Here is a 22,436-nt window from a genome sequence, read left to right as displayed (position 1 = left end):
AACATTGTGTGCGTCTTGTCTGGACACTTGATACCCAGGAAGGAGTATTTGCCGCAGGACATAAGCCCCTCCCTACCATCGCATCCAAATTGCAGCCATCTGTGATGACCAGTGTATCTGCATCGCACCAAGAGTCCAAGGGATCAAAGAAACAGAGAGAATATCGATGGGAAATATATCTTGAACAGAAATCTCCACTCGACCAGCATGCTTCACCAGGAGCTCCAGAAGCTGTGAGCTCCCTGTTTAAGCAGAATTAAAACCCTGTAGCCCAGAAATAAGTAAAGAGCTTGCTGCCAGCGGCATTCCACGAGTAAGATGAGCAACTAGAAACGTTGTGTCTTTAAGTGGAACAAGCGTTCAGTTCCGCCGATAATTCCTAATTGGCCACTGCTCAACCCAGTTTTCACTAGGCGAAAAGTCCTTGTGGCGAACAACTAGGTAATTCAGTATCAACCAGCAATTGTAAATTGCACAGACTTTAACTTCTGGAATGGGACATTTAGAAACGTTACATATAAGTAATGAAGCCAGCTCACGAATGTGGCTTGGTCTGATTCAACCTAAAGTAGACCTACTTGTTGCTAGGTGACAGCTACTTGAATTTAGTATTACTGGGCCTTCAACTAGTATAAAGGTAATTCAAACTCGGAGTCTTTCCAACTTTGAGGTATGCATATAAGAGCAACTCAACAACCCACATAATTTGATGGATTTGGTTATCACGTGTGCTAATACAGCCCGTTATTTTCCTTTCTTTGATGCAGACCACTGGTATCCAATTTAAAGATTTTGGGGGAAATCTTTTAAGTGAACAATTAGTTATTTTCTCGGGTTACTATCGGGTATAATTACTGTTGGGTTCTGCGAGGCACAGAAGCGCTATATTCTGCTGGTGCCCTTTCACTTCTTTGTCTTGGGTTCATCTACTTTAGTAATCTTGCCCATGGCTTAGGCATGCTGTGCAGTGATGTATGTCGATTTCAACGCCTTGTTTATTCTTTCTTCTCTTGGAGGGGTGAGGGCCGTTCATGAAAGCACTACTGTGATTGACAAAACTATTCGTCCAGAAAATTGCAATTGTAGTGGAACGATGGCCGAGCCACTTTAATGCTGAATCTTGAACGAACAGATTTGCCTATAGGGGTATTCGTGGTTGTTGTTTAGCACCTCGGGGAAGAAATTATGTTGGTACAAGCAGGCAACGTCGCATGCCACTCCGGAAGCTGTTCGGTCAAAGAGATCAGCGATGATGCTGGCCTTTCCACAAGATAACGCTGCCGTGTTCCCCGTTCTTCGCTGTGTCAAGGACTGTTTCGAGTGTGAGGAAGTATGCGACAGGGCTACAAAATCCAACGGGATCCGTTTGTCTCCTTAATCTTGATAACACCATCGGATGCTATCTTTAGGACGCTGGCCTTGGGGATGGAGCTGCCTAGGCGGTAGATTCTAGAACCAGCTGATGTGAAAAGGCACCCAATCAAAAACGGTTCCAGCATTCCTGGCAGACGCTTCATTCTCATGATCGGTAGATACTTATTCAGTACTCTATCATTTGCCGGCGAGACAGACGAAATCCTTGTGGCGCCTCGGGATTAAGACATTGTGCCTCCGTTAGCTTATGGAAATGACGCACCCGCTTCTTGCTCGCGTTGTGACTGCAGATGCTTGCGTGGAGACCGCGGATGGGCAAATCTAATAGAAGCGGCACACCCCTGAAATAGGTACTAGATTTGCTGGCTTCCCGGGACAAAAACGGCCGGCAGCTCCACCAATGCATCGTCCGTAGCGGCACCGTGGATTACAAATGGAGCATGCTACTGCTCAGCGGTCTTACAAGCGGACCCCGAGAGTCACGTACGAGAGCCAGCCGCTGCGATAAGACGCAAGTACGTCTTGGCGATACGAGTGGCTGTCACTTCTTTCATTCAGTGTCGTGCAGGTAGTTATGTAGTCCACATGCCGACGGCACCAGTCTAATGTCGGTTTCTGATTTCGAAGTTGGTCCAGGAGCACCACCAACCTTGCCTGATGGCGCTATCAACTAAACTGAAAAGTACAGTTCAAGTCAATGCAAGGTCGAACGGAAAGTAGAAAGGAATCATGATAATTCTTGGGGCCCTCACCTGTACCAAACGTTCCGGATCTGGTTGTTACTTTTAGATTTCGCGCGTAGCAAGGACGTTCGTTTGTCTACGACCCACTTTGTGTTTATGCATTGTAAGCTTCGATCGTGGATGTTAGTCATTGATTAACTGTCATACACTTGGTCTTGATGAAAAGCTGGGGAAATAAGGTGCGGCACGACCAGCACGTCCAGAAACTGGAGGCAAAACAAACCACTGGCCTTGTCTTTTGGCTGGATGTAAGCTGGCTTTAGAGGGTGGGAAGTTTGGAGTTCAAGGAAAATGTTACGGGTCGACGGTGTCCGCTCGGAGCATATCAACTTTCCGAAAGTCCGCAAACTGGAACCGCCCCACACCTCCGATTATAGGATCACGTTGTGGACTTTTACGTGATGATCGTCGCCAAGGAAGCCGCCGCGATGGACCCACATAGGTGTAGTCACTTACACGCAGGCTGCAGATAGAAGCAAAATGCTAGAATTTCAGTACCTAGATCAAGCCCAACCAACGTGTCCCTACGTCAACTTGTGAGATTGTGGCGGCATATTTCGCGCACGGATGACCCGGGGCTCTGGATCGAATTTGAGGGTTCGGGTTCTGAGATGGACCCCTTACGTGTTATGAGCCGTGGACAAACGGGGAGCAAGACACTCCGTAGACATATTGATAAACCTAGACCAGCTCATATTACTTTGAATGATTCAACCATCAGGCAAATTCTGCTAAAAAATCTCTTCTGTTCTTCAAAGATTAGGATACTGTTATACTTCTCTTGCATCTGACCGAGGTCTTGATTCGACGGTTGCTTCGACAAGCCGAGCGAAGGACTGGTTGATGCTGATCGGTAAGTTCGAAATACATCCTATAAAGATTTAGAACTGGAAACTAAAGATGTGTTTTCAAATAGAAGATAGCAAGACGTACCTGCCGCCGTTCCATCAGCCAACCGTCCCCAGCCAGTTGGCTACACTTATTAATATCAACCGACGACATGTCTTTTCCATCCAACGCGGACGCAACGTCTCGAGTCGCTGGGCCCGGCCGCTCTCCTGCGGGCAGTCAGAAGACCTTCGTGGATCACGACGCGATCTTTACCCAGAACGAAGAAGCAGCAACGGTTCCGAAGTCGATGGGGAGCAACTCCATTTATGGCAAAGATGGCGATGCTTCTGCATCAACGTCGGATGAAGATGGAAACGACACCGAGCTTGAGCGCCGTCAGTCTATAGTGCAGGAACTGGCTCGTGAGTATACACGTCACTCTGCTGTCAATGTCGATGGGGACAACACGGCCCTATTTGGCAGTGAAGACCCCGACTCACCCCTCAACCCCAGCGGAAAGAACTTCAGCGCTCGCAAATGGGCGAAGACACTCGCAAACATTACCAGAGAGCACGGGTCTGGGTACCGAACAGCCGGATTTACATTTCAAAACTTAAACGTCTTCGGTTACGGCAAGGAAACGGACTACCAGAAGGACATTGGAAACGTATGGCTTGAGCTTCCGGGCCTCGCTCGCAAGCTCACGTCGAAGACTGGTGGTCAGCGCCGTATCGATATCCTTCGGGACTTCAACGGTGTTGTTGAGGCAGGAGAAATGCTCGTCGTCCTTGGACCTCCTGGATCCGGTTGCTCTACCTTTCTCAAAACTATTGCCGGCGAAATGAATGGCATCTACACCGACGAGCGTGCCTATTTCAACTACCAAGGTCTTTCTGCAAAGGAACTCCATAAGCATCACGCTGGAGATGCAATTTACACTGCAGAAGTCGATGTCCACTACCCTCAGCTGTCTGTCGGAGACACCCTCACGTTTGCTTCCCGAGCACGCTGCCCGCGAACTCTTCCACCTGGAGTCTCGGCAAATCAGTACTGCGATCACCTCCGCGATGTTGTGATGGCCATGTACGGCATCAGCCACACCGTCAATACGCGTGTGGGCAACGAATACATCCGCGGTGTGTCTGGAGGAGAACGCAAGCGCGTGACTATCGCAGAAGCGACTTTGTCCAACGCTCCTCTGCAGTGCTGGGATAACTCCACTAGAGGTCTTGATTCGGCCAATGCTGTTGAGTTTTGCAAGACTTTGCGTTTGCAGTCGGAACTGTTTGGGCAAACCTGCGCCGTCTCGATTTACCAAGCACCCCAAAGTGCGTACGATTTGTTCGACAAGGTTCTCGTTCTCTATGAAGGACGACAAATCTTCTTCGGTCGCACAACGGACGCCAGACAGTACTTTATCAACCTTGGATTCGAATGCCCGGCTCGACAGACAACACCCGACTTCCTCACCTCGATGACAGCACCTTCTGAGCGTGTAGTTCGTCCAGGATGGGAGTCCCGCGTGCCCAGAACCCCTGACGAGTTTGCCACTTGCTGGAATGCCAGCCGTGAGTGCCAAGCTCTGAAGGACCAGATTGAGCAATACAAAACCAGCCATCCTCTCGATGGACCAGACGCCGAGGTTTTCAGGAACCAAAAGCAGTCGGTACAGGCCAAGAACCAGCGCCTCAAGTCCCCCTTCATTCTGTCCTACGGGCAGCAAGTCAAGCTGTGTCTTTGGCGTGGCTTCAAGCTTCTCAAAGGCGATCCCAGTCTGACATTGTTTGCACTCATCGCCAATTCATGCACAGCTCTCATCATGTCATCTTTGTTTTACAATCTTCCGCAATCTACTTCGTCCTTCTATAGTCGCTCTGCAGTCCTCTTCGTCGCCATCCTCGCCAACGCTTTCTCAAGCGCCCTCGAGATTCTCACTCAGTACGCCCAACGGCCCATCGTTGAGAAACAGAGACGTTATGCTTTCTATCACGCATCGGCCGAAGCTTTCTCCTCTGTTTTGGTGGACATGCCGTACAAGATTGCAAACACTATCTGTTACGATCTCATTATATACTTCATGACCAACCTGAACAGACAGCCTGGCAACTTCTTCTTCTTCCTGTTGACTACTTTTCTCATGGTACTTTCCATGTCCGGTCTGTTTAGATCAATGTAAGTATTTGCATCTTTTCTCGATAAGGATAGCTACTAATGCCAAACAGCGCCTCATTGTCACGCACCTTGTCTCAGGCCATGGTTCCCGCTTCAATCCTGATTCTTGCTCTTGTTATATTCACTGGTTTCGTCATTCCCGTCGACTACATGCTTGGGTGGTGCCGGTGGATCAACTACCTGGACCCTGTTGCCTATGGGTTTGAGTCGGTGAGTTGACACATCAGAAGTTCATTGTGGACTATGACTAACGATCAAACCTCCAGCTCATGATCAACGAGTTCCACAACCGCGAATTTGAATGCGGTGCCTTCGTTCCTAGCCCTGGAGTCGCCGGCTACGAGAATATCACTTTGGCCAACCGAGCCTGCTCTACAGTCGGCGCCGTTCCCGGCAGACCTACAGTTAACGGAGACGCATACATCAACTCCCAGTATAAGTACTTTAACTCCCACAAGTGGCGCAACATTGGCATTCTCATCGCTTTCACCGTCGCCCTCCACATGGTTTACTTCTTGGCCACAGAATACATCTCGGCTAAAAAGTCTAAGGGAGAGGTCCTTGTCTTTCGTAGGGGGGTTTCTGCCCCCTCTAAAGTTAAGGACGACCCTGAAGCCTCTATGTCTGGTCCTTCCACGATTGTCGAAAAGGGCGGTAAGGGCGCTTCTGCCAACGAAGGCGCAATTCAGGGCTCCACAAGCGTTTTCCACTGGGGCAACGTGTGCTACGATGTCAAGATCAAGACCGAGACTAGACGAATTTTGGACCATGTGGATGGTTGGGTGAAGCCTGGCACACTGACAGCGTTGATGGGTGTTTCTGGTGCCGGGAAGACGACATTGCTCGATTGCCTCGCAGACCGTGTCTCGATGGGCGTGATTACTGGAGAAATGCTCGTCGATGGAAAGATCCGTGATGAATCTTTTCAGCGCAAAACTGGCTATGTCCAGCAACAGGACCTTCATCTTGAGACGAGTACCGTTCGCGAGGCATTGGAGTTCAGTGCTTTACTGCGGCAACCTGCCACAACTCCCAAGGCAGAGAAGCTCGCATATGTGGACGAAGTCATCAAGCTATTGGACATGCAAGAATACGCTGACGCTGTGGTTGGCGTACTTGGCGAAGGCCTAAACGTTGAACAGCGGAAACGACTTACGATTGGCGTTGAATTGGCTGCAAAACCGCCCTTGCTGCTCTTCGTCGACGAACCAACCTCTGGCTTAGACTCCCAAACTTCGTGGGCTATTCTTGATCTTCTTGAGAAGCTCTCCAAGGCTGGTCAGTCTATCTTGTGCACCATCCACCAACCGTCCGCTATGCTATTCCAACGCTTCGACCGTTTGTTGTTCCTGGCCAAGGGCGGTAGAACCGTATACTTCGGCGATATTGGCGAAAACTCCCATACCCTCACTTCCTACTTCGAACGGAATGGTGCACCCAAGTGTCCTCCTGGAGAAAACCCAGCTGAGTGGATGCTTACTGCAGTTGGTGCGGCCCCAGGCTCGACTACTGAGGTTGATTGGCATCAGGCATGGAAGTCAAGCCCTGAGTACCAGGCTGTTCAGGATGAGCTCCAACGCCTCAAGTCCCAGGGGGCCAACGACGAGAAGCGCTCAGATGAGGATGAGAAGTTGTCGCATCGCGAGTTTGCCGCTCCTCTGTGGGACCAATTCTTGATCGTCACCCGCCGGGTTTTCCAGCAATACTGGCGCACGCCCTCATACATCTACGCCAAGTTCATCCTTTGCTGTTCCGTCGCCCTCTTCATCGGTCTCGTCTTCCTCAACGCTCCTCTTAGTATCCAGGGCTTGCAGAACCAGATGTTTGCAATTTTCAATATTCTTTCCATCTTCGGTCAACTCGTACAACAGCAGATGCCGCACTTCGTCACCCAGCGCTCCCTCTACGAAGTCCGCGAACGTCCTTCTAAGACCTACAGTTGGAAGGTGTTCATGCTTTCGCAAATCGTCACTGAGATCCCCTGGAACTCCCTCATGTCCGTATTCATGTTCATCTGCGTGTACTACCCTGTTGGCTTGTACGAGAACGGCGACCCGAGCCAAAGGAGCGAGCGCGCTGGTTTGATGTGGCTTCTGTTTTGGCAGTTCCTCATCTTCACTTGCACCTTTGCCCACGCCTGCATTGCCATCACTGAAACGGCTGAGATGGGCGGCAACCTTGCCAACGTCTTGTTCATGATGTGTTTGCTGTTCTGCGGTGTCTTGGCGAGTCCCGAGGCTATGCCCGGTTTCTGGATCTTCATGTACAGGGTGTCGCCATTCACGTACCTTTTGTCGTCGATCTTGTCGACAGGTCTAGCCAATTCGGAGGTGACCTGCTCTTCCAACGAGTACATTCACTTCAGCCCACCGGACAACGAAACGTGCGGCAATTACATGGGCGGATACATCAAAGCCATGGGAGGATACCTTGAGGACCCCGCCTCCCAGACCGACTGCAGTTTCTGCTCTATCGACAATACCAATGCCTTCCTCACTTCCATCAGCTCCAACTTCGACAACAGATGGCGCGACTTTGGTATCGGTATGGTGTACATTGTTTTCAACATTGTCGCTGCTTTGGGTCTGTACTGGTTGGTTCGGATGCCCAAGGGCAAGAAGAAGGCTTGAAGGCTTCACAAGGAGCTCAAACTTCAAACCCAAGTCTCATCAGAGCAAAGACTGCTTTAAAACAACTTCCTTTCAACGATCAGAGCATTTCACCTATACTATTACATGTGGATAATGGGCATCATAAAAACCTTCCCCTTAGGCTAAGATTTATAACTAGAGTTCTCCCGGGATTATTTTGTAGCGTCAATACAAGAAAATGGATGCAAGCTACTCACTCACCAAACCGTGAAACCCAGAGTTGTATCCGATGACTGTACGTACGTCAACTATCTGTCACACAGCGCGACTTAGAAATGCTTGAGTGATGACGAATAATTGAGTTGATGGTCCGCAACAACGTGGGCCCTCAACCATGGGTCAGCGTAATTGGCATCAATGACCTCATCGTGACTTTTCGATTTAGTTAACAGACCCAGAATTTAAGTGTTCGCCCATCTGTATTTAAACAGAGATTAATCTTGGCAATTTCCTTTCAATCTACCAAACGAATCAGAATTATCGAAAATGTCAGCTGTAAGTTATCCACAGCCAGTGTTCCGCAACTGATATGTCGCTGAGACCCTCACGCAGTCAACAGAACCACCCGTATACACGCTCGCAGAAGGTCAGCCGGTGCAAGATCCGACTTCGTCGGTCATTCTTCGTGGGCCACATGTTCGCGGCGGTGGACTCGGATTGTTAGAGGACACACAACTCATCGAGACATTGGCACATTTCCCGCGGGAGAGGATCCCAGAGCGGTAAGTGCAATCACCTTTCCGAAGTGGACGATTTTTGGCTGATTTTTGAGCAGAGTTGTTCACGCGAAAGCAGCTGGTGCATGGGGTGAATTCGAGTGCACGCATGACATAACCGACTGGTGTTCGGCCGCCTTGTTCAAGGAGGTCGGCAAAAAGACAGAGGTCCTTGCTCGTCTCTCCACGGTTGCGGGAGAAAAGGGCTCAGCGGACACTGTCCGTGACATCCGAGGCTTCGCGCTCAAGTTTAAAACCGAAGAAGGCAACTGGGATTTTGTCGGCAACGACCTCCCCGTCTTCTTTATCCGCGATCCGGTCAAATTTCCCTCGCTCAACAGGTCTCACAAGCGTCACCCGCAGACTGCTGTTGCGGACGGAAGCATGTTCTGGGACTTCCACAACAACAACCAAGAGGGCGCCCATGCCTTGATGCAGTTGTTTGGAGGTCGCGGGATCCCTGCGTCTCTCCGTAACGTGAACGGCTTCGGAAACCACACGTACAAGTTTGGCAAGCCGGAAGACGGGACGTATAAGTACGTCAAGATCCACTTCAAGCCCGACGATGGCATCAAGACTCTGTCAGAGGAAGATGCCGCCAAGCTGGCTGGCGAGGCTCCCGACTACCACGTCAAGGACATGTACAATGCCATCGAGCGGGGTGACTATCCCACTTGGACGATGATGCTTCAGGTTATGGACCCCAAGGAGGCCGAGAACTACAGGTGGAATATCTTCGACATTACCAAGATCTGGCCTCACAAGGACTATCCTTTGATCCCCGTCGGCAAGCTCACCTTGAACAAGAACCCAGAGAACCATTTCCAGGATATTGAACAGGCCGCATTCTCCCCATCGACATTGATCCCTGGTATTGCTCCGTCAGCGGATATCATGTTGCATGCTCGCATGTTTAGCTACCCCGATGCCGCCAGGTACCGCGTTGGAGCGAACTATCAGCAGCTGCCGTGTAACCGGGCGCTCAATGTCTACTCTCCGTACCAAAGAGATGGCCCGATGCGCGTCGATGGCAATTACGGATCCGACCCTGATTATGGTAAGCTATCAAAACGTGACTCCGCATCTGAAAAGACAACTTTAACTAACACATGGACAGTTCGATCGTCATTCCGCAAGATCAAGAGCGGTCCAGCAGATGTTGCCCACGAGGAGTGGGTGGGTAAAGTTCAAGCCTACTCCTCCGATGTTACCGAAGAGGATTGGGAGCAGCCGCGAACGCTCTGGAAGATGTTCAAGGAGCAAGGCGAGGACAAAGTGTTCATCCACAACCTGTCTATGCACATTAACAAGGCGCTACCAGAAGTCCAAAAAGCGGCCGTCAGTAAGTTTTTCCCCTGCTTGAGGTTGCTTTTGAATGTCTGAGCATTTGCTAACTCAACTGCGCTGCAACAGAATCATGGGCCAATGTGGATGATGAGGTTAGCAAGAGGCTTGAAGAAGCTTTGAGCAAGTTGGGAGAGAACACTGATCACAAGAAGGCGCCGCCTAGTCAAGCTGCCCTATTGACGCACAGAAAGTAGTTTGGATCAAGATAGATGATACGCTTTGGAACAAACGTATAGCTCAGTAGTGATTGAATCTCAGTTGATTGGTTCTCGAGCAAACAAGCCGCGGAAATAATGAGTGAACATTATGGTTTGTGTGCAAAATTTGACCTCTTGGTGGCCCCTTACTACCCCAATCTCAACTCACTTGGTCGTCGTTTAAATATGCAATCATTTATGATTTTTTCAACTTCGAGATGGCAAGAACCAATCTAATCAAACGACATTCAACGTCTGTCCAGGAAAGGAATGCAACAACTAGACTGGTTGAGAATGTTGTTGAAGAACGTATACCCAGATCCTTCGTCCCAACTCAACAACATGATAACATCAGATGATGTTCGAGTCCACCCAAACCCGTGCATGGCTCCCCTCTTGATTATGTTCACTATGGGATGACGGGTATCGATTTCCCGAAGTCCTCACTTTGTCTCCGATATATGTTTCAAAGGTACAGAAGCAGTACAACTACCTCGGGACTAAGCAGCATCCCCTCATCAGCTTCCCGCGGCCCCGCACCGGACATGCACTACTTTATGTCTTGGCCAGTATCTCCTCTTTTGTGAAACTCTACTATCTCAAGTACAACGTATGGAAATGCAAAGGTTTTAGATAAGATACTACTATGTTTAAGTGTTAGAAGATGGCATTCCAGTTGAAGTACCCAAAGAACCGTGAGCTCGTAGGAGGTGATCTGCTTGCGCAGTCTCTAGCTCAGCTAGGCGCAACAGTCGCGTTCGGTATCCACGGCAGGTTTACTCAACTCTACATAACATTGAATTCTGATTATTGACCGAAATACAGGTGGCCATCTTGATAGTTTTCTCATAGCCGCTGTTGAGGCCAACATCAAACTCATCGACGTGCGCCACGAAACTGTCGCTGTACAAGCGGCCGAGGGCTGGGCCAAAGTCAACGGCAATAACAAGCCAGGACTATGCTTCATCACCGCAAACTCTGGCTTCTGTAACGGCTTGCCGGGTCTCAGCACCGCCTTTGCAGATCGGTCCCCCGTATTTTGCATCACCAGCTCGCCGCCGTTGCGAGATGCCGAGACCAACACTCTCCAAGGCTTTCACGACCAGGTCGTCTTGTCGAAGCCTGTGACCAAGTTTTCTCACCGTGCCACGACCGTCGCCGAGATCCCTCGGATTGTGAGCTTGGCATGGCGAGCAACGACTGCAGGAGCGCCTGGGCCGGTGCTTGTTGACTTCCCAATTGATGTGCTTTTCACGCCTGTCCAGGTGGAGAGCATTGCCTGGGGATCGGTTACAGCGGCACCGACGTTCTATCCAGCCCCCAATGCTACAGCTATAGATCAGGCGATAAATCTGTGGGAAAAGGCGAAACGACCAGTCATCATTGTATCCACTGGTGCTGCTAGGGCAGTAGATGAAGTCATAAGGCTTGCGGAGGCAACTAACACGCCAGTGTTCCACTCTCCCAAATTCTCGACAACGATCCAGCATTCACATCCTGTGTTTGCTGGTGCGGCGACTCAGCTGCCATTTTTGCTCGCTGAGAGACAGGCTCCTGACTTCGTCCTTCTGCTGGGAGCCAGGACTGGGTTCCTCCTCGGTGGCAGAAGTGGCGCAATCGTGCCGGACGAGGAACATGCAAAGGTCGTGCAGGTGGATCTTGATGGGAGCGAGATCGGTCGTTCGAGGAAGATTGATGTGAGTTCTACGTCTCGGAGCTACGAATAAAGTAGTGGACTAATATTTAAAAAAACCCCAGGTTGGGATCATCTCAGACGTCGGTCTTGCAGCCCGTGCTTTGACTGTAGCGGCGTCCAGATCCTCCTTCACAGCATCGAACGAGTGGCTGGTTAAGGCTGTAAGCCTGAAGAGCATGAGTTCCAAGTTGCTGGGGAATGAAAGTGAACCAGTACTTTTCAAAAACAATGGTCGAATACATCCATATCATGGTGTCAAGACACTTTTACAATCACTGCCGGAAAACAGCATCGTCTGCATTGATGGTGGTGAGGCAAGTGGATGGGCTCTACAGTGCCTGAATGAAGCGAGAGCTGGGCTGTCTATGGTAACAACTGGCTACCTTGGCTTCTTGGGAAACGGATTTGGATACTCACTTGGTTGGTCACTCCACACTGTTCTGAAGGCAGTCCGGACCTAGAGCTGACCACATACAAACTCATAGGCGCTGCAGTAGCCGCGCCAGACAGACTGGTGATTAACCTCCATGGGGATGGCAGCGTGGGCTTTCACATCGGCGAGCTCGATACCTACGCCAAATTTGGCCTCAACATCTTTACTGTCATTGTCAACAACAGCGTTTGGGGAATGTCGCAGGCGGGACAAGACATGATCTACGGCGAAAAAACGCCACAACGGCCATGCATTGCGATGAACCCAGCCGTCAAATATGAGATTGTTGCGCAAGGATTTGGTTGTGAGTCGGCCGTCGTCGATGCTATCAACGAAGACAGTGGTAGCAACGGGGAAAAGACGCTTGAGTCACTGAAAGAAACGGTGCGAGGCCTGACGAGCTCCAAAGGGCCGGCGCTGCTCAACCTCAAGGTCTCAGATCTACCGTATCACAGTAGCACCAGAGCCATGGTGAGTGTGTTGTGTCCTGATTTCATGCGTATTCAAACTGACTAGCCGGAAGGTGGGAATAAGCAACGATCCCAACACTATCGTTGTACCGTACTACGATAACCTTCCTAGGCCTTACTACCAGAAGTCAAGAACAGAAGCTAGTGAAGCACTGGCTATCGATGAGGGGAAGTTCGTGTAGGGACACGGGTCATTATTCTGAAAGTGAGCGTACTGTATCAAAGGCGTCCGAAGGTGATAGGTACCCTGTGAGTTTGGTCATTTGAAAGCAGATTGCCAGCAGGTCGGTAAAGTTGACCAGGGACGAAAATACTGTCTTTACTATGTGATATTTCGCAGAGTTAAATTGCCGGCTATTCATTGATGTTGCTGATCCTATCAAAACACATTTAAAACCGACCCAAAACTGGCCCTTGAATAAGAGAACATGGTGACTAGAAGTCGGTAGAGGCAGAGACGGGTTCCCACTCATCCAGCAGAGCCATAGTATCCTTGCACTTTGCGCGAACCCCGGCTAGACAGTCGGTGCCCAAGAGCAACCTGACTGGAATTTCCCGCCCCTCAGCAGCCCCAGACTTGGTCAATACATCCACCACAACGCGGGCCCCCTTGATCGGATCACCAGGCTGGTTGTTGTTGGCGACTTCAAGCAGCTTCTTGTAATCTCCCGCCGGGCCCACGTTGTACGCATCGACGACATGCTTGGCCGTAGTGCGGGCCCCAGCATTGAGGAACCCCGTGCGGAAGTAGCCAGGCTCAAGGATACACACGTCAACACCGAATGGCTTCATCTCGTCGGCGAAGCCCTCGGTAAGGATGCTGACGGCGGCCTTGGTGGAGCAGTAAAGCGCGACGGCCGCGCCACCGGCCCAGCTGCCGATACTGCCAATGTTGGCGACAGCGCCGAAGCCCTGGGCGCGGAGGTGCGGGGCCGCGGCACGGCAGACCTTGAGGGTGCCGAAGACATTAGTGTTGTAATGATCAAAGACTTCCTGGGCGTTGGCCTCCTCGATGGCGCCGTCGAGGATGTAGCCGGCTGAGTTGATGACATGGGTGACCCTGCCATGGAGAGCGAAGGCCTTGTTGACTGTCTCCGTGACTGTAGCCTCATCGGCAGTGACATCTAGGGGTAGGAGGTCGGCGCCGGCAGAGGCGAGCTCGGAAAGCTTAGATGGGTTGCGGGCCGTGGCAATGACACGATGGCCGCGGGCGAGGGCTTCCTTGGCAATGGCAAGTCCGAAGCCTGAGGAGGCTCCAGTGATGAACCAGACTGGGGAGTCCATTGTGTATTGGGTGAGATGAAATCGAGGTTTCTTGGTATTAATGTGATCTGAAGTTTTGGAGATGAATAGATATTTTTTCAATATGAGAATGGAATGCTTGTGTTGAGGAGGAGGATGTTGATGATGATAACTACCACTCACTTGCGACGAAGAGTCCTTCTTTATAGAATATCTACTCGATGCCTAAAATGCTCAACTGTCGACATTTGCAGCAAACTCCTGCATGTCAGATCCATAGGACATGGTCGTCATTCAAGCCACTCGGCGATAGCACCATGGGCATGGGCCTTGGCACACATTGGCGTGATCCGGAATTATAAGTCTAAAGTCCATGTTGCAATAGTTGATGTGTCCCTGGAATGTGACACAGGACATTGCTGATCATCGGAAGATGCTTTCATCCATGGTGGTGAAGTGGTGAGACATTAACGCCGATGAACCGCAGGGAATCTTACTACCCATCGGGGATAGGTGATGTGATTTAGCCGTTGGAGATAAAAATGTCAGTTTCGGCGTGAGAAAGGGTAGTCATTGATTGGACGCCGCCACCACCGCCCAGCCATTTCTGACATGCTGACCATCTGTATTCAACTTGAAGAGATCAGCTCCAATGAAGGATGCTGGAGGAGGTCTAAACCAGAGAGGGACCAGGTGAGTCGTTGAGGTCCTGAAGTTGACGACCCCAGAGTTACCATGGGTGCTCTAAGCCGCGGAACGGTGGATCGCGCCCCGTGAGTGGAGCTACCTTCGGCTTATTTCCACCTCGATCACTCCATGCCCCGACCACCCGGCGGGGGTCTCGTGGGACCTGAGTCGCATCGTTCTCAAGGTCGTCGACTGAACACATTTCTTTCTCGTCAACATGGCTGTCGCAACCTGAGATCTTCGCGCAGAAGAAGCCGCAGAGCGCGACAACCTACGCACCCAAACACTGCGACCGGAGCAGCATGAACCTGCTGCGTCCGACCTGGTCGCCGTCGAAATGGGTCTGTTGACCTCCCTGCCGAAGCTACCCCTCGTGGGGTCGATCCTCATAGTCCTCTGCTCGCTCTTCACCCCGGCGACCGCCTACACCGAGCTCGGCGACGAGGCCCTGCGCGCGATTCCCTCGGGCGGCGACAGTTTCGATATCAACACGGGCTCGCTGCTGGCGCCCATTCTGATCCCCCGCGTCCCCGGCACCCCGGGCTCCGCCAAGGTGCAGCAGCACTTCGTCGACTTCTTTCGCGCCAATCTGCCCGAGTGGATTATTGAGTGGCATAACTCGACATCGAAGACGCCTGCAACCGGCAACAAGGACATACCCTTCACCAACCTCATCTTCCGCCGCGACCCACCTTGGGCCAAGGGAGGGGATGTCGAGTACCTGACGCTCGTCGCGCACTACGACAGTCTGTACCATCCAGAAGGGTTCATTGGCGCGATTGACAGTGCTGCGCCCTGCGCGATGCTGCTGCATGCGGCGCAGAGCATTGAAGAGGCGTTGGTGAAGAAGTGGAAGGCCATGGAGGCGTCCGGCGACGCTGGTAGCGGGCTCGAGGAGGAGAAGGGCGTTCAGATCATCCTGCTTGATGGCGAAGAAGCGTGGGTGTCGTGGACCGAGACAGATTCGCTTTATGGAGCTAGGTACGTTCGGCAGCCCCTAGAACGGAACAAGCATTTTTGGCTAACAGCCTCAGGGCCCTGGCCAAAAGCTGGGAGGATACTGTCCACCCGCACTCTTTGTATAAATCGCCACTCTCGTCCATCAGTCTCTTCCTCCTTATCGACCTCCTTGGCGCCCCTAACCCACGGATACCCTCGTACTTCCCAACAACTCACTGGGCATACAAGAAGATGGCAAAGATCGAGCATCGCATGCGCGAACTCGGCGTTCTCGAGACCAAGCCGAAGCACCCCTTCCTGACAGACAGGAAGAAGGAAAAGGTGGGCTTCGGCGGGGGTTATGTCCTGGACGACCACGTGCCCTTTATGGAGCGCGGTGTTGAGATCCTGCACATCATCCCAACACCTTTCCCCGATGTATGGCACAAGATCGAGGACGACGGAGAGCACCTGGATCTGCCGACGGTACGGGATTGGGCACGTATCCTGACTGTATTTGCCGCGGAGTGGATGGACTTAGACGAGCACCTGCCCAAGAGAGCAGAGAGTGAGGCCGTCGGTGGGCCAAGCGATTTCCGGGACGAACTCTGATTATTCAACCTGGCGCATATAGACAAGATAGATAGCGTTGTGGTCTCGCAGCCTCACATTACCGAAGCTTTCAGAGGCGAAGCTAAAAGAACTTCGTCTCACCAAAGCACAACGAACCTTCGTAGCCCAACTGAGATACTAGTTGCCATGTGACTCCGCTGCTGTGCTGTGAACTCTGACATTTCCCAGCTTACAGCGATTGAAACCCCCTGGGTCTTTAACTTGAACTTGGGCTTCCTACGGTAGACCAAGATGCGGGGTGGTTCCAGCACTAGAGGGAACGCTTTCTGAAGCTGTAGTCCCTAGACAGTACAAGCGCTCAAGAACCCAGGAACATCTAACAATGGAAAACAAAGAATGCGTAACAACAACAATAATTGCAGTTACTCTCCCGCAACGCTTGATCCCTTATTTGCCCCCAAAGCTACTGAACCCATACTGTGCGGAGAGCCGTGCACTCCGACAAAAGTACAGTCTCCAGGGTCCCGCTGCGCCTGGTCCGTGCGCCAATCGGTAGTTCGTAATGGACACGAAAGCTGTCCATAAGTGAACACGGGAGTCGTGAAGCTCCAGCCCAGCTACCCAAAGCTGCCAAAGACAAGAACCTCAGCAACCATGCGATTCCTCCACTCCTTGACGCCTGCCCTTGCGCTATTTGCGGCTGGTGCCGCGCAAGCCGCCTCATCATGGGGATTCGACAGTGCCACCGTTTCGATTTCTGGAAAGGGCAAGGATGCCACCAAGGAGAAGTGAGTCGGCCGTCGCCCGCCTGCAGCATCATCCCGGAGCTTTGTCGTCTTCTGAGGATGGAAGATCTCCGAGGAAGCACGATTGACGGTCCCAATTGCTGACACAATGCGATTGACAGGCTGAGCCCGACTGCTCCCCTCAAAAAGGCCCTCTCTCTTGAGGCCAAGGACACCCTTAAGGTCATCCTGACGGCCAAGGAGGGTGACAAGGCCAAGCGCCCGCACCAGGCCTTCTTGATTCTCAAGGAGACCGCGACCGGCCTTGAGGCCCCCTTCCCTCTTGAGCTCAAGGACACCGGCCGCGGTGTTGTCGACATTGTACGTTCCTGGCTCTAGTTGTCCCCCAAGCAACAATGATAGCGCAGCTAACTCGACCACAACAGTCGCAGAAGGACCTCCCGATCCAGCTCCTCCTGGCTACTGAGCCCCTCAAGGCCAGCATCGTCATCGGCTCCTTCGGCTCCTCCAATGCTCTCGAGACGACTCTCTTCGATGTCGCCGTCAAGCGCGACGCCAACGCCGCCGCCCCGACCTACGAGGCGCCCGTCCGCTACGGCAAGCAGCCCGAGATTCACCACATCTTCAAGGAGGGCGACAAGAGCCCGCCCAAGATCATCTCGTTGGCCTTTGTCATTGCCGTCCTCGCCACGATCCCCGTGCTCCTCGTTGGCGTAAGTCCCTCTTCTGCAAATATATCTAGGGAAAGCAAGACTTCTAGAATGAAACAATTGACTGACTTGCCTCCGCAGTGGCTCAACCTCGGCGCCAACTTCAACCACCTCCAAAAGGCCCTCTCTGCGGCGCCCCTCTCCCACGCCGCCTTCTTTGGCTCCATTGTTGCCATGGAGGGCGTCTTCTTTATGTACTACTCCAGCTGGAATCTCTTCCAGACCCTGCCCGCCGTCGCCATTGTCGCGACCTCCATCTTCCTGAGCGGCACCAAGGCCCTCAGTGAGGTCCAGAGCCGCCGTCTCGCCGGCCAGCGGTAAAAGACATCCTCACAGCTGTTCGCACATATCGGAGAAACGAAGAGGGTCTTCACGGCATGTGATGGGAGGATCTAGAGAGGCTCTTCAGGTTACGAAGGCGGAAGTTTGGGTCTTCGATCAACACCAAAAGTTTGAGGGGTCAAGCAGAAGGGATGGATCAAGAGGGTCCCCTATTGTACATCAGCATCACGACAGCATCTGGGCATTTGTGGAATAGACAAGACCAGGGAAAATTAAAAGGTGAAATGAACCAAACGTCATATTGAAACCGTCTAACCAACGCCGTGCTCGCTCTATACCGCAATCAGGAAACCCATTCAGCGCCCGACGTGAGCTTCTCAGGCCTTCACAGCGTGCTTCTCGTCCCCTCCCAAGACCTCGACACTCCGCCTCGCAGCCACCGCTGAAGACTCTCCCTCCTCGTAAGCAGGCGGCGGCACGTTCTCGCCTGTCGAAGCCCTCCGGCGCTCTTGCCACTCCTCGACGCCCTCCTCCTGTCTCCCGCCGTGGGCCATATCCCGCTGGTACTGTTGCTGTTGGTAAGGCGTGGCAGTCGTATATTTGCTACCGCACCCCGAACCACGCGCCCCACAGTACCGCTGCGCCTTCATGGCATGCTTGACGGCCCTGCGTTCGTACTTCATCGCCCGCCTCTCGGCCTTGGCCTGCCGTCCTTTGCCGAAGGGCAGCGCGACGGCGCAGATGCCGCAGGGTTGGCCGTCCGGCCCGGCGCTGCAGACGGCGTTGTTCTCGTGGTGGACGGTCCTCGGTGCGGTCTGGTAGCCGTTTGTAGGCTGGGCTGTCTGGTTGTGGTTGTGGCCGTAGGGGTTCCGGCCGGCGGCGACGTGGACTACAGTGGAGACGAGACCGGTGATGAGTCCCATGTTGAATGTGAATGTGGTATATGCGAGGTGGGATGTAGCGTTGGGGAGGGGGTTGCAATTGGGATTGCAGTAATGTATGTGAGATTGATGTTGTGATCTGGTTTGACAGCGAGGTGCTGTATGGTCTATGTCTTTAGTTTTGGAACAGTTGATGCTTGAAAGCTTGCTTGCTGATATGTGCTTCTTGATGTCTCCTAAGCCCAAATCCAAAACTTATCAGGGCATATGCCACACTTTATATCCATCTACGCTTCCTCCATTTGCTCTCTCCCTCTCAGTCACCACGTTCTCATCGCCCACTGCCATAATCCTCCCGATCGGGAATCCCATTCGAAAGCGTGCGGCGCACGCCGTAGAGCTGCTGCCAAGCCACGGCAGACCATGTGGGGCGTCCGGCACCGTCTTGCCGGATCTGCTCTAGTCGACCACCTCATATCGGTTCGCGCAATCTTCCCCCGGCCCAACGATGAAGCGGTTAGACCGGTAGCGACGCAGGAGGGCTGAGCAGCCACCCACGGCGGGGGCGCTGAGAGATGCACGTCAGACGGCCAGTTCCCTTCGCAGCTTATTCGCACTCGGCTAGTAGTCCAATCAGCAGTCAACAAATGCTAGGAACGGCATGTAGCGGGCAAGACATCTGTAGTGCAAGGGGGCAGAGAGATGATTGCTTTGCTGAAGTAGGGAACCCCGATAACATCGGCGATGAGCACGTTCAGACAACACACAAGGGCTAGCGGTATGCGAGTGCGAGGAGTGAGAAGCAAGGCTTGAATATGCAAACGGGGAGGCCGTCGTAACCGTCCGGCGGCTATGCCATGCGCGTGTTAGGTATTTACGTAGGGGAACTCGTCTATACTCATAGCCATAAAAAGGTAACTATCCAAACGACATGACATGCCTTCATCTTCGCCTCGCGGGCTGCTGTAGCTGCTGCGCGTACGTTCCGTTGGAGGCCACTACAAGCTCCCACCAAGCCCGCATCAAGGCCATGCCGCCGTTCTGCGTCTCCGGGGTCCTACCCCGTCCACGGTCGTTCGGATCGCCGCTCGCTGCCGTCGGCGCCGTCTGCGCTCGCCGTTCGAAGCCGTCTCCGTCGCCGTCCTCTTCGCGTGGTCCCTGTGTACTTAAGCCGCCAAGAACCTGTTGTCCGGATTGCTCCTGACCACCAACCAACACGTAACTCCTTGTTCGGTTCTTGCGTGCTTCGCCGTTCGGAGCCCACACCGTGTCCGGGTTGCCGTTGGCCCATATGCCGTCGTGCGGGAGACCGTAGTTGCGGTAGTCGGTCACATTTGGCGCGTTGTGGGGAATGCCGTCCGTCTCCAACGTCGGTAACGCATTCTGGAATACGCCCGCTCCCCACCAAGTGCCAAATCGGCCCTCTCGATCTCTGGTCAACAAAGCCGATTGGGCGTTGTGCTGTACCCAGCTCAGGTAGGCTTGACAGGCCGATGCGTGGGCTGTCTTAATCTGGTCGTACGCCTGAGCATTGACAGTCATGCCAGGCTCAACAATGGCCGGATCAATGGGTTGGCAGAACGTAACGAAGTGGTGGAAGAAAATACCCTTGAAAGTCTGTCCATCCTGCGAGCAAGTTGCGCTGGCGTCGCATGACTCCTCTAAGATGCCGCCACGGCCCAGTCCTCTCCAGGGAGGCAAGTAACCAGGAGGGAGGTCCGATAGGTCGTCGACTGGCTGGTCAAGCTTCAAGTCCCAACCCGAAGCCTTGATAACCGCCTGGATTAGCTTGTGTCCGTCTTCCAAATACGATGCGCTGCCCGTTGCGGTAAAGAGACCACGCTGGCCGGTAAGCAGAACACCCTGATTGTAGGTAAAGACGGCTTCACTGCGAAGATCGCACTTGGTGTTGTCCTGCTTGGACCTGTCCACATGAAATCCATCAACGTAGAGGCCAGCGTTGTTGGTCATGTTGACCTCGGTTATCCATTTATAACCTTCAATGGCAGCGGCAAGGTACTTGGGCTCTCGAGTGGCTTTAACGCCACTTGCGCTGTTGATCCATGGTGTGGTGTTGTTGTCACCTGGGAACCAAAGATACATCGAGATCGAGGCCGCGATCCATAGCTCGTTGGTGATGGCGTTCTTGTACGGTTCCAGTCTTGGGTTCCAGTTCATGCCACCGCCGCAGAGGCGCGTATCCCATCCCTTTGATCCGAGGTCCCAAAAGATGCGTGCGCGGTGAGCAAATGAGGGGATCCAGTATTGGCCATGCCAGGGACCATTAGCCAATGCGTCTCCAAGGCCCGGGGTTGCGCTCTCATTGAGACCCTCCCGAGGGTAGAATAGTTCAGAATGGATGTCGATAAACTTGAGGGCATCAATCCAGCCGAGGACAACCCAGAGAATGTCGTCGAATGCCTGTTCGCTTGTTAGAATGTGCCGCGTGCAGTTGCGATGCGAAGCAGAAGCTGCGTACCTGGTGCCGGATTGCGACGTCGTCCTGGCCGAAGTAGGAGGCCACAAGTTGTGTGAAGAATGTATCGATCAGGTTCCTCTTGGCGCCCTTGTCACTGTGGCCCCCAATATCAAGCACAGCCAAGGCCTGCGAAAGCGAAGTCAAAGTACCAGAGAGCATTGTCTCCATGACGGCGGCAGTCCAGTCAATGGCTTCGGGCCAGGTTCCCTGATCCGGTATAAAGAAATCATGTTGCATAACCGTCAAGGCCTCAAAAGCAGCCTCAAGTGGTTCATCTTTCGTCTTGGTTATATCAGCAGAAGACTTCCTCGCAGCTCGCGGGGCTGCAAGAAAGGTCGTGGGCTGCTTCGGTTCGCAATCGGTCGGCGGCTGGGCTTCGGGGTAGAAGATAGGGCAGAAGGTCTTGGGCGCATTCGGAGGAGTCGTCGCGACGAGGGATGTAGCGCAAGAAGCAAGAGCTAGCACCAAGAGGCATGCCTCGGGAAAATGGAAAGATGTTCGGGCCATGATAGCAGCGTGTATGTCACGGCGGGATTTATAGTCGGATGAATACGAGCAACGAGCTCTCGAGACGGCCGCTCATGTGCAGCAGCGCTCTGCCATGTTCAGAGGGATCTCGCAGTCGGCTAGGCGAGGATCAGCGGACGCGAGGAATATAATGGACGGGCAGGCAGGATGAAATGGCGCGCGACAAGCGACGATGGGCAGCGACGATGCAGCAGTCAAGAGTGAAAGTCGGGGGAGCCGTTGGAATACAATCTGGAAGCGGCGATCGGGCGAGATGCGGGATGGAAGCGAACAGCGCCGCAGGGCTCTTTTGGCGATGGATGGGCCGATGGACGAGCAATGGCGAGACCAGGCCAAGCCCACAGTCGCAGGGCGAGATCCACCTGCACGAGGCAAATGGACCCCTCAAGTGGTCACAGAATGGCGCACTGAGAAGTCACACAGACTTACAATGGTGGGTGGTCACCTCCTTCAGAAGGTGGCGGCCACTAGAGATCCTGTCCTGTTCATGTTCATGCGGGGCAATTCTGGAGGTGCCAAGACCCTGCGCTCTGTCAGTCTGCCGCTGAGAGTGATGGCTGCTGCAGTCTGACGGCTGAAGAAACACGATGAGCGTAAATGATCTTGTACCCAGGAGAAGCTACTACGCTCTGCAAAGACACACGAGACTTATTTCCTGAGCTGGTACAACCCCGCCAGGCCCATCGTGCATGAACCGCTCCATCGATTCCCAACCAACCCCTTCGGCGGTGTAGTGTAC

At 52.9% G+C, this 22,436-nt stretch overlaps 10 protein-coding genes across 10 annotated transcripts; 7 read left to right on the top strand and 3 right to left on the bottom strand.

Annotated features, from left to right (window-relative positions):
* Positions 1-3,117: 3,117 nt before the first annotated feature.
* On the top strand, positions 3,118-7,750 carry ColSpa_01970 (ZEB2-regulated ABC transporter 1; the record flags this gene model as incomplete). The annotated part of the gene is made up of 3 exons (XM_049268182.1): positions 3,118-5,120; positions 5,171-5,330; positions 5,387-7,750. The coding sequence occupies 3 exons, from the start codon at positions 3,118-3,120 to the stop codon at positions 7,748-7,750; spliced, it is 4,527 nt and encodes a 1,508-aa protein (XP_049124139.1).
* A 507-nt stretch (positions 7,751-8,257) lies between these two features.
* Positions 8,258-10,028, top strand: ColSpa_01969 (catalase; the record flags this gene model as incomplete). Its single annotated transcript, XM_049268181.1, has 4 exons — positions 8,258-8,266; positions 8,324-8,493; positions 8,547-9,829; positions 9,901-10,028. The coding sequence occupies 4 exons, from the start codon at positions 8,258-8,260 to the stop codon at positions 10,026-10,028; spliced, it is 1,590 nt and encodes a 529-aa protein (XP_049124138.1).
* Positions 10,029-10,695: 667 nt separating this feature from the next.
* On the top strand, positions 10,696-11,758 carry ColSpa_01968 (benzaldehyde lyase; the record flags this gene model as incomplete). The annotated part of the gene is made up of 2 exons (XM_049268180.1): positions 10,696-10,726; positions 10,884-11,758. The coding sequence occupies 2 exons, from the start codon at positions 10,696-10,698 to the stop codon at positions 11,756-11,758; spliced, it is 906 nt and encodes a 301-aa protein (XP_049124137.1).
* Positions 11,759-12,418: 660 nt separating this feature from the next.
* ColSpa_01967 (uncharacterized protein) lies at positions 12,419-12,812 on the top strand (the record flags this gene model as incomplete). The annotated part of the gene is made up of 2 exons (XM_049268179.1): positions 12,419-12,631; positions 12,684-12,812. 2 exons carry the CDS (start codon positions 12,419-12,421, stop codon positions 12,810-12,812), a joined length of 342 nt encoding a protein of 113 aa, XP_049124136.1.
* Positions 12,813-13,065: 253 nt separating this feature from the next.
* On the bottom strand, positions 13,066-13,914 carry ColSpa_01966 (putative oxidoreductase YxbG; the record flags this gene model as incomplete). Its single annotated transcript, XM_049268178.1, has 1 exon — positions 13,066-13,914. The coding sequence occupies one exon, from the start codon at positions 13,912-13,914 to the stop codon at positions 13,066-13,068; it is 849 nt and encodes a 282-aa protein (XP_049124135.1).
* Positions 13,915-14,896: 982 nt separating this feature from the next.
* ColSpa_01965 (glutaminyl-peptide cyclotransferase) lies at positions 14,897-16,110 on the top strand (the record flags this gene model as incomplete). The annotated part of the gene is made up of 2 exons (XM_049268177.1): positions 14,897-15,540; positions 15,588-16,110. The coding sequence occupies 2 exons, from the start codon at positions 14,897-14,899 to the stop codon at positions 16,108-16,110; spliced, it is 1,167 nt and encodes a 388-aa protein (XP_049124134.1).
* Positions 16,111-16,725: 615 nt separating this feature from the next.
* Positions 16,726-17,848, top strand: ColSpa_01964 (dolichyl-diphosphooligosaccharide--protein glycosyltransferase subunit 2; the record flags this gene model as incomplete). Its single annotated transcript, XM_049268176.1, has 4 exons — positions 16,726-16,859; positions 16,979-17,177; positions 17,243-17,530; positions 17,609-17,848. The coding sequence occupies 4 exons, from the start codon at positions 16,726-16,728 to the stop codon at positions 17,846-17,848; spliced, it is 861 nt and encodes a 286-aa protein (XP_049124133.1).
* Positions 17,849-18,186: 338 nt separating this feature from the next.
* On the bottom strand, positions 18,187-18,732 carry ColSpa_01963 (uncharacterized protein; the record flags this gene model as incomplete). Its single annotated transcript, XM_049268175.1, has 1 exon — positions 18,187-18,732. The coding sequence occupies one exon, from the start codon at positions 18,730-18,732 to the stop codon at positions 18,187-18,189; it is 546 nt and encodes a 181-aa protein (XP_049124132.1).
* Positions 18,733-19,632: 900 nt separating this feature from the next.
* On the bottom strand, positions 19,633-21,676 carry ColSpa_01962 (mannan endo-1,6-alpha-mannosidase DCW1; the record flags this gene model as incomplete). Its single annotated transcript, XM_049268174.1, has 2 exons — positions 19,633-21,111; positions 21,170-21,676. 2 exons carry the CDS (start codon positions 21,674-21,676, stop codon positions 19,633-19,635), a joined length of 1,986 nt encoding a protein of 661 aa, XP_049124131.1.
* A 193-nt stretch (positions 21,677-21,869) lies between these two features.
* Positions 21,870-22,268, top strand: ColSpa_01961 (uncharacterized protein; the record flags this gene model as incomplete). Its single annotated transcript, XM_049268173.1, has 1 exon — positions 21,870-22,268. One exon carries the CDS (start codon positions 21,870-21,872, stop codon positions 22,266-22,268), a length of 399 nt encoding a protein of 132 aa, XP_049124130.1.
* Between the last annotated feature and the right edge of the window lie 168 nt (positions 22,269-22,436).

This window comes from Colletotrichum spaethianum (assembly GCF_022836535.1).
Source record: "Colletotrichum spaethianum MAFF 239500 DNA, contig03, whole genome shotgun sequence".
In the NCBI taxonomy this organism is placed as follows: Eukaryota; Fungi; Ascomycota; class Sordariomycetes; order Glomerellales; family Glomerellaceae; genus Colletotrichum; species Colletotrichum spaethianum.
The sequence above is the reverse complement of the archived record's forward strand: the minus strand, read 5'-3'. Positions and strand labels throughout refer to the sequence as shown.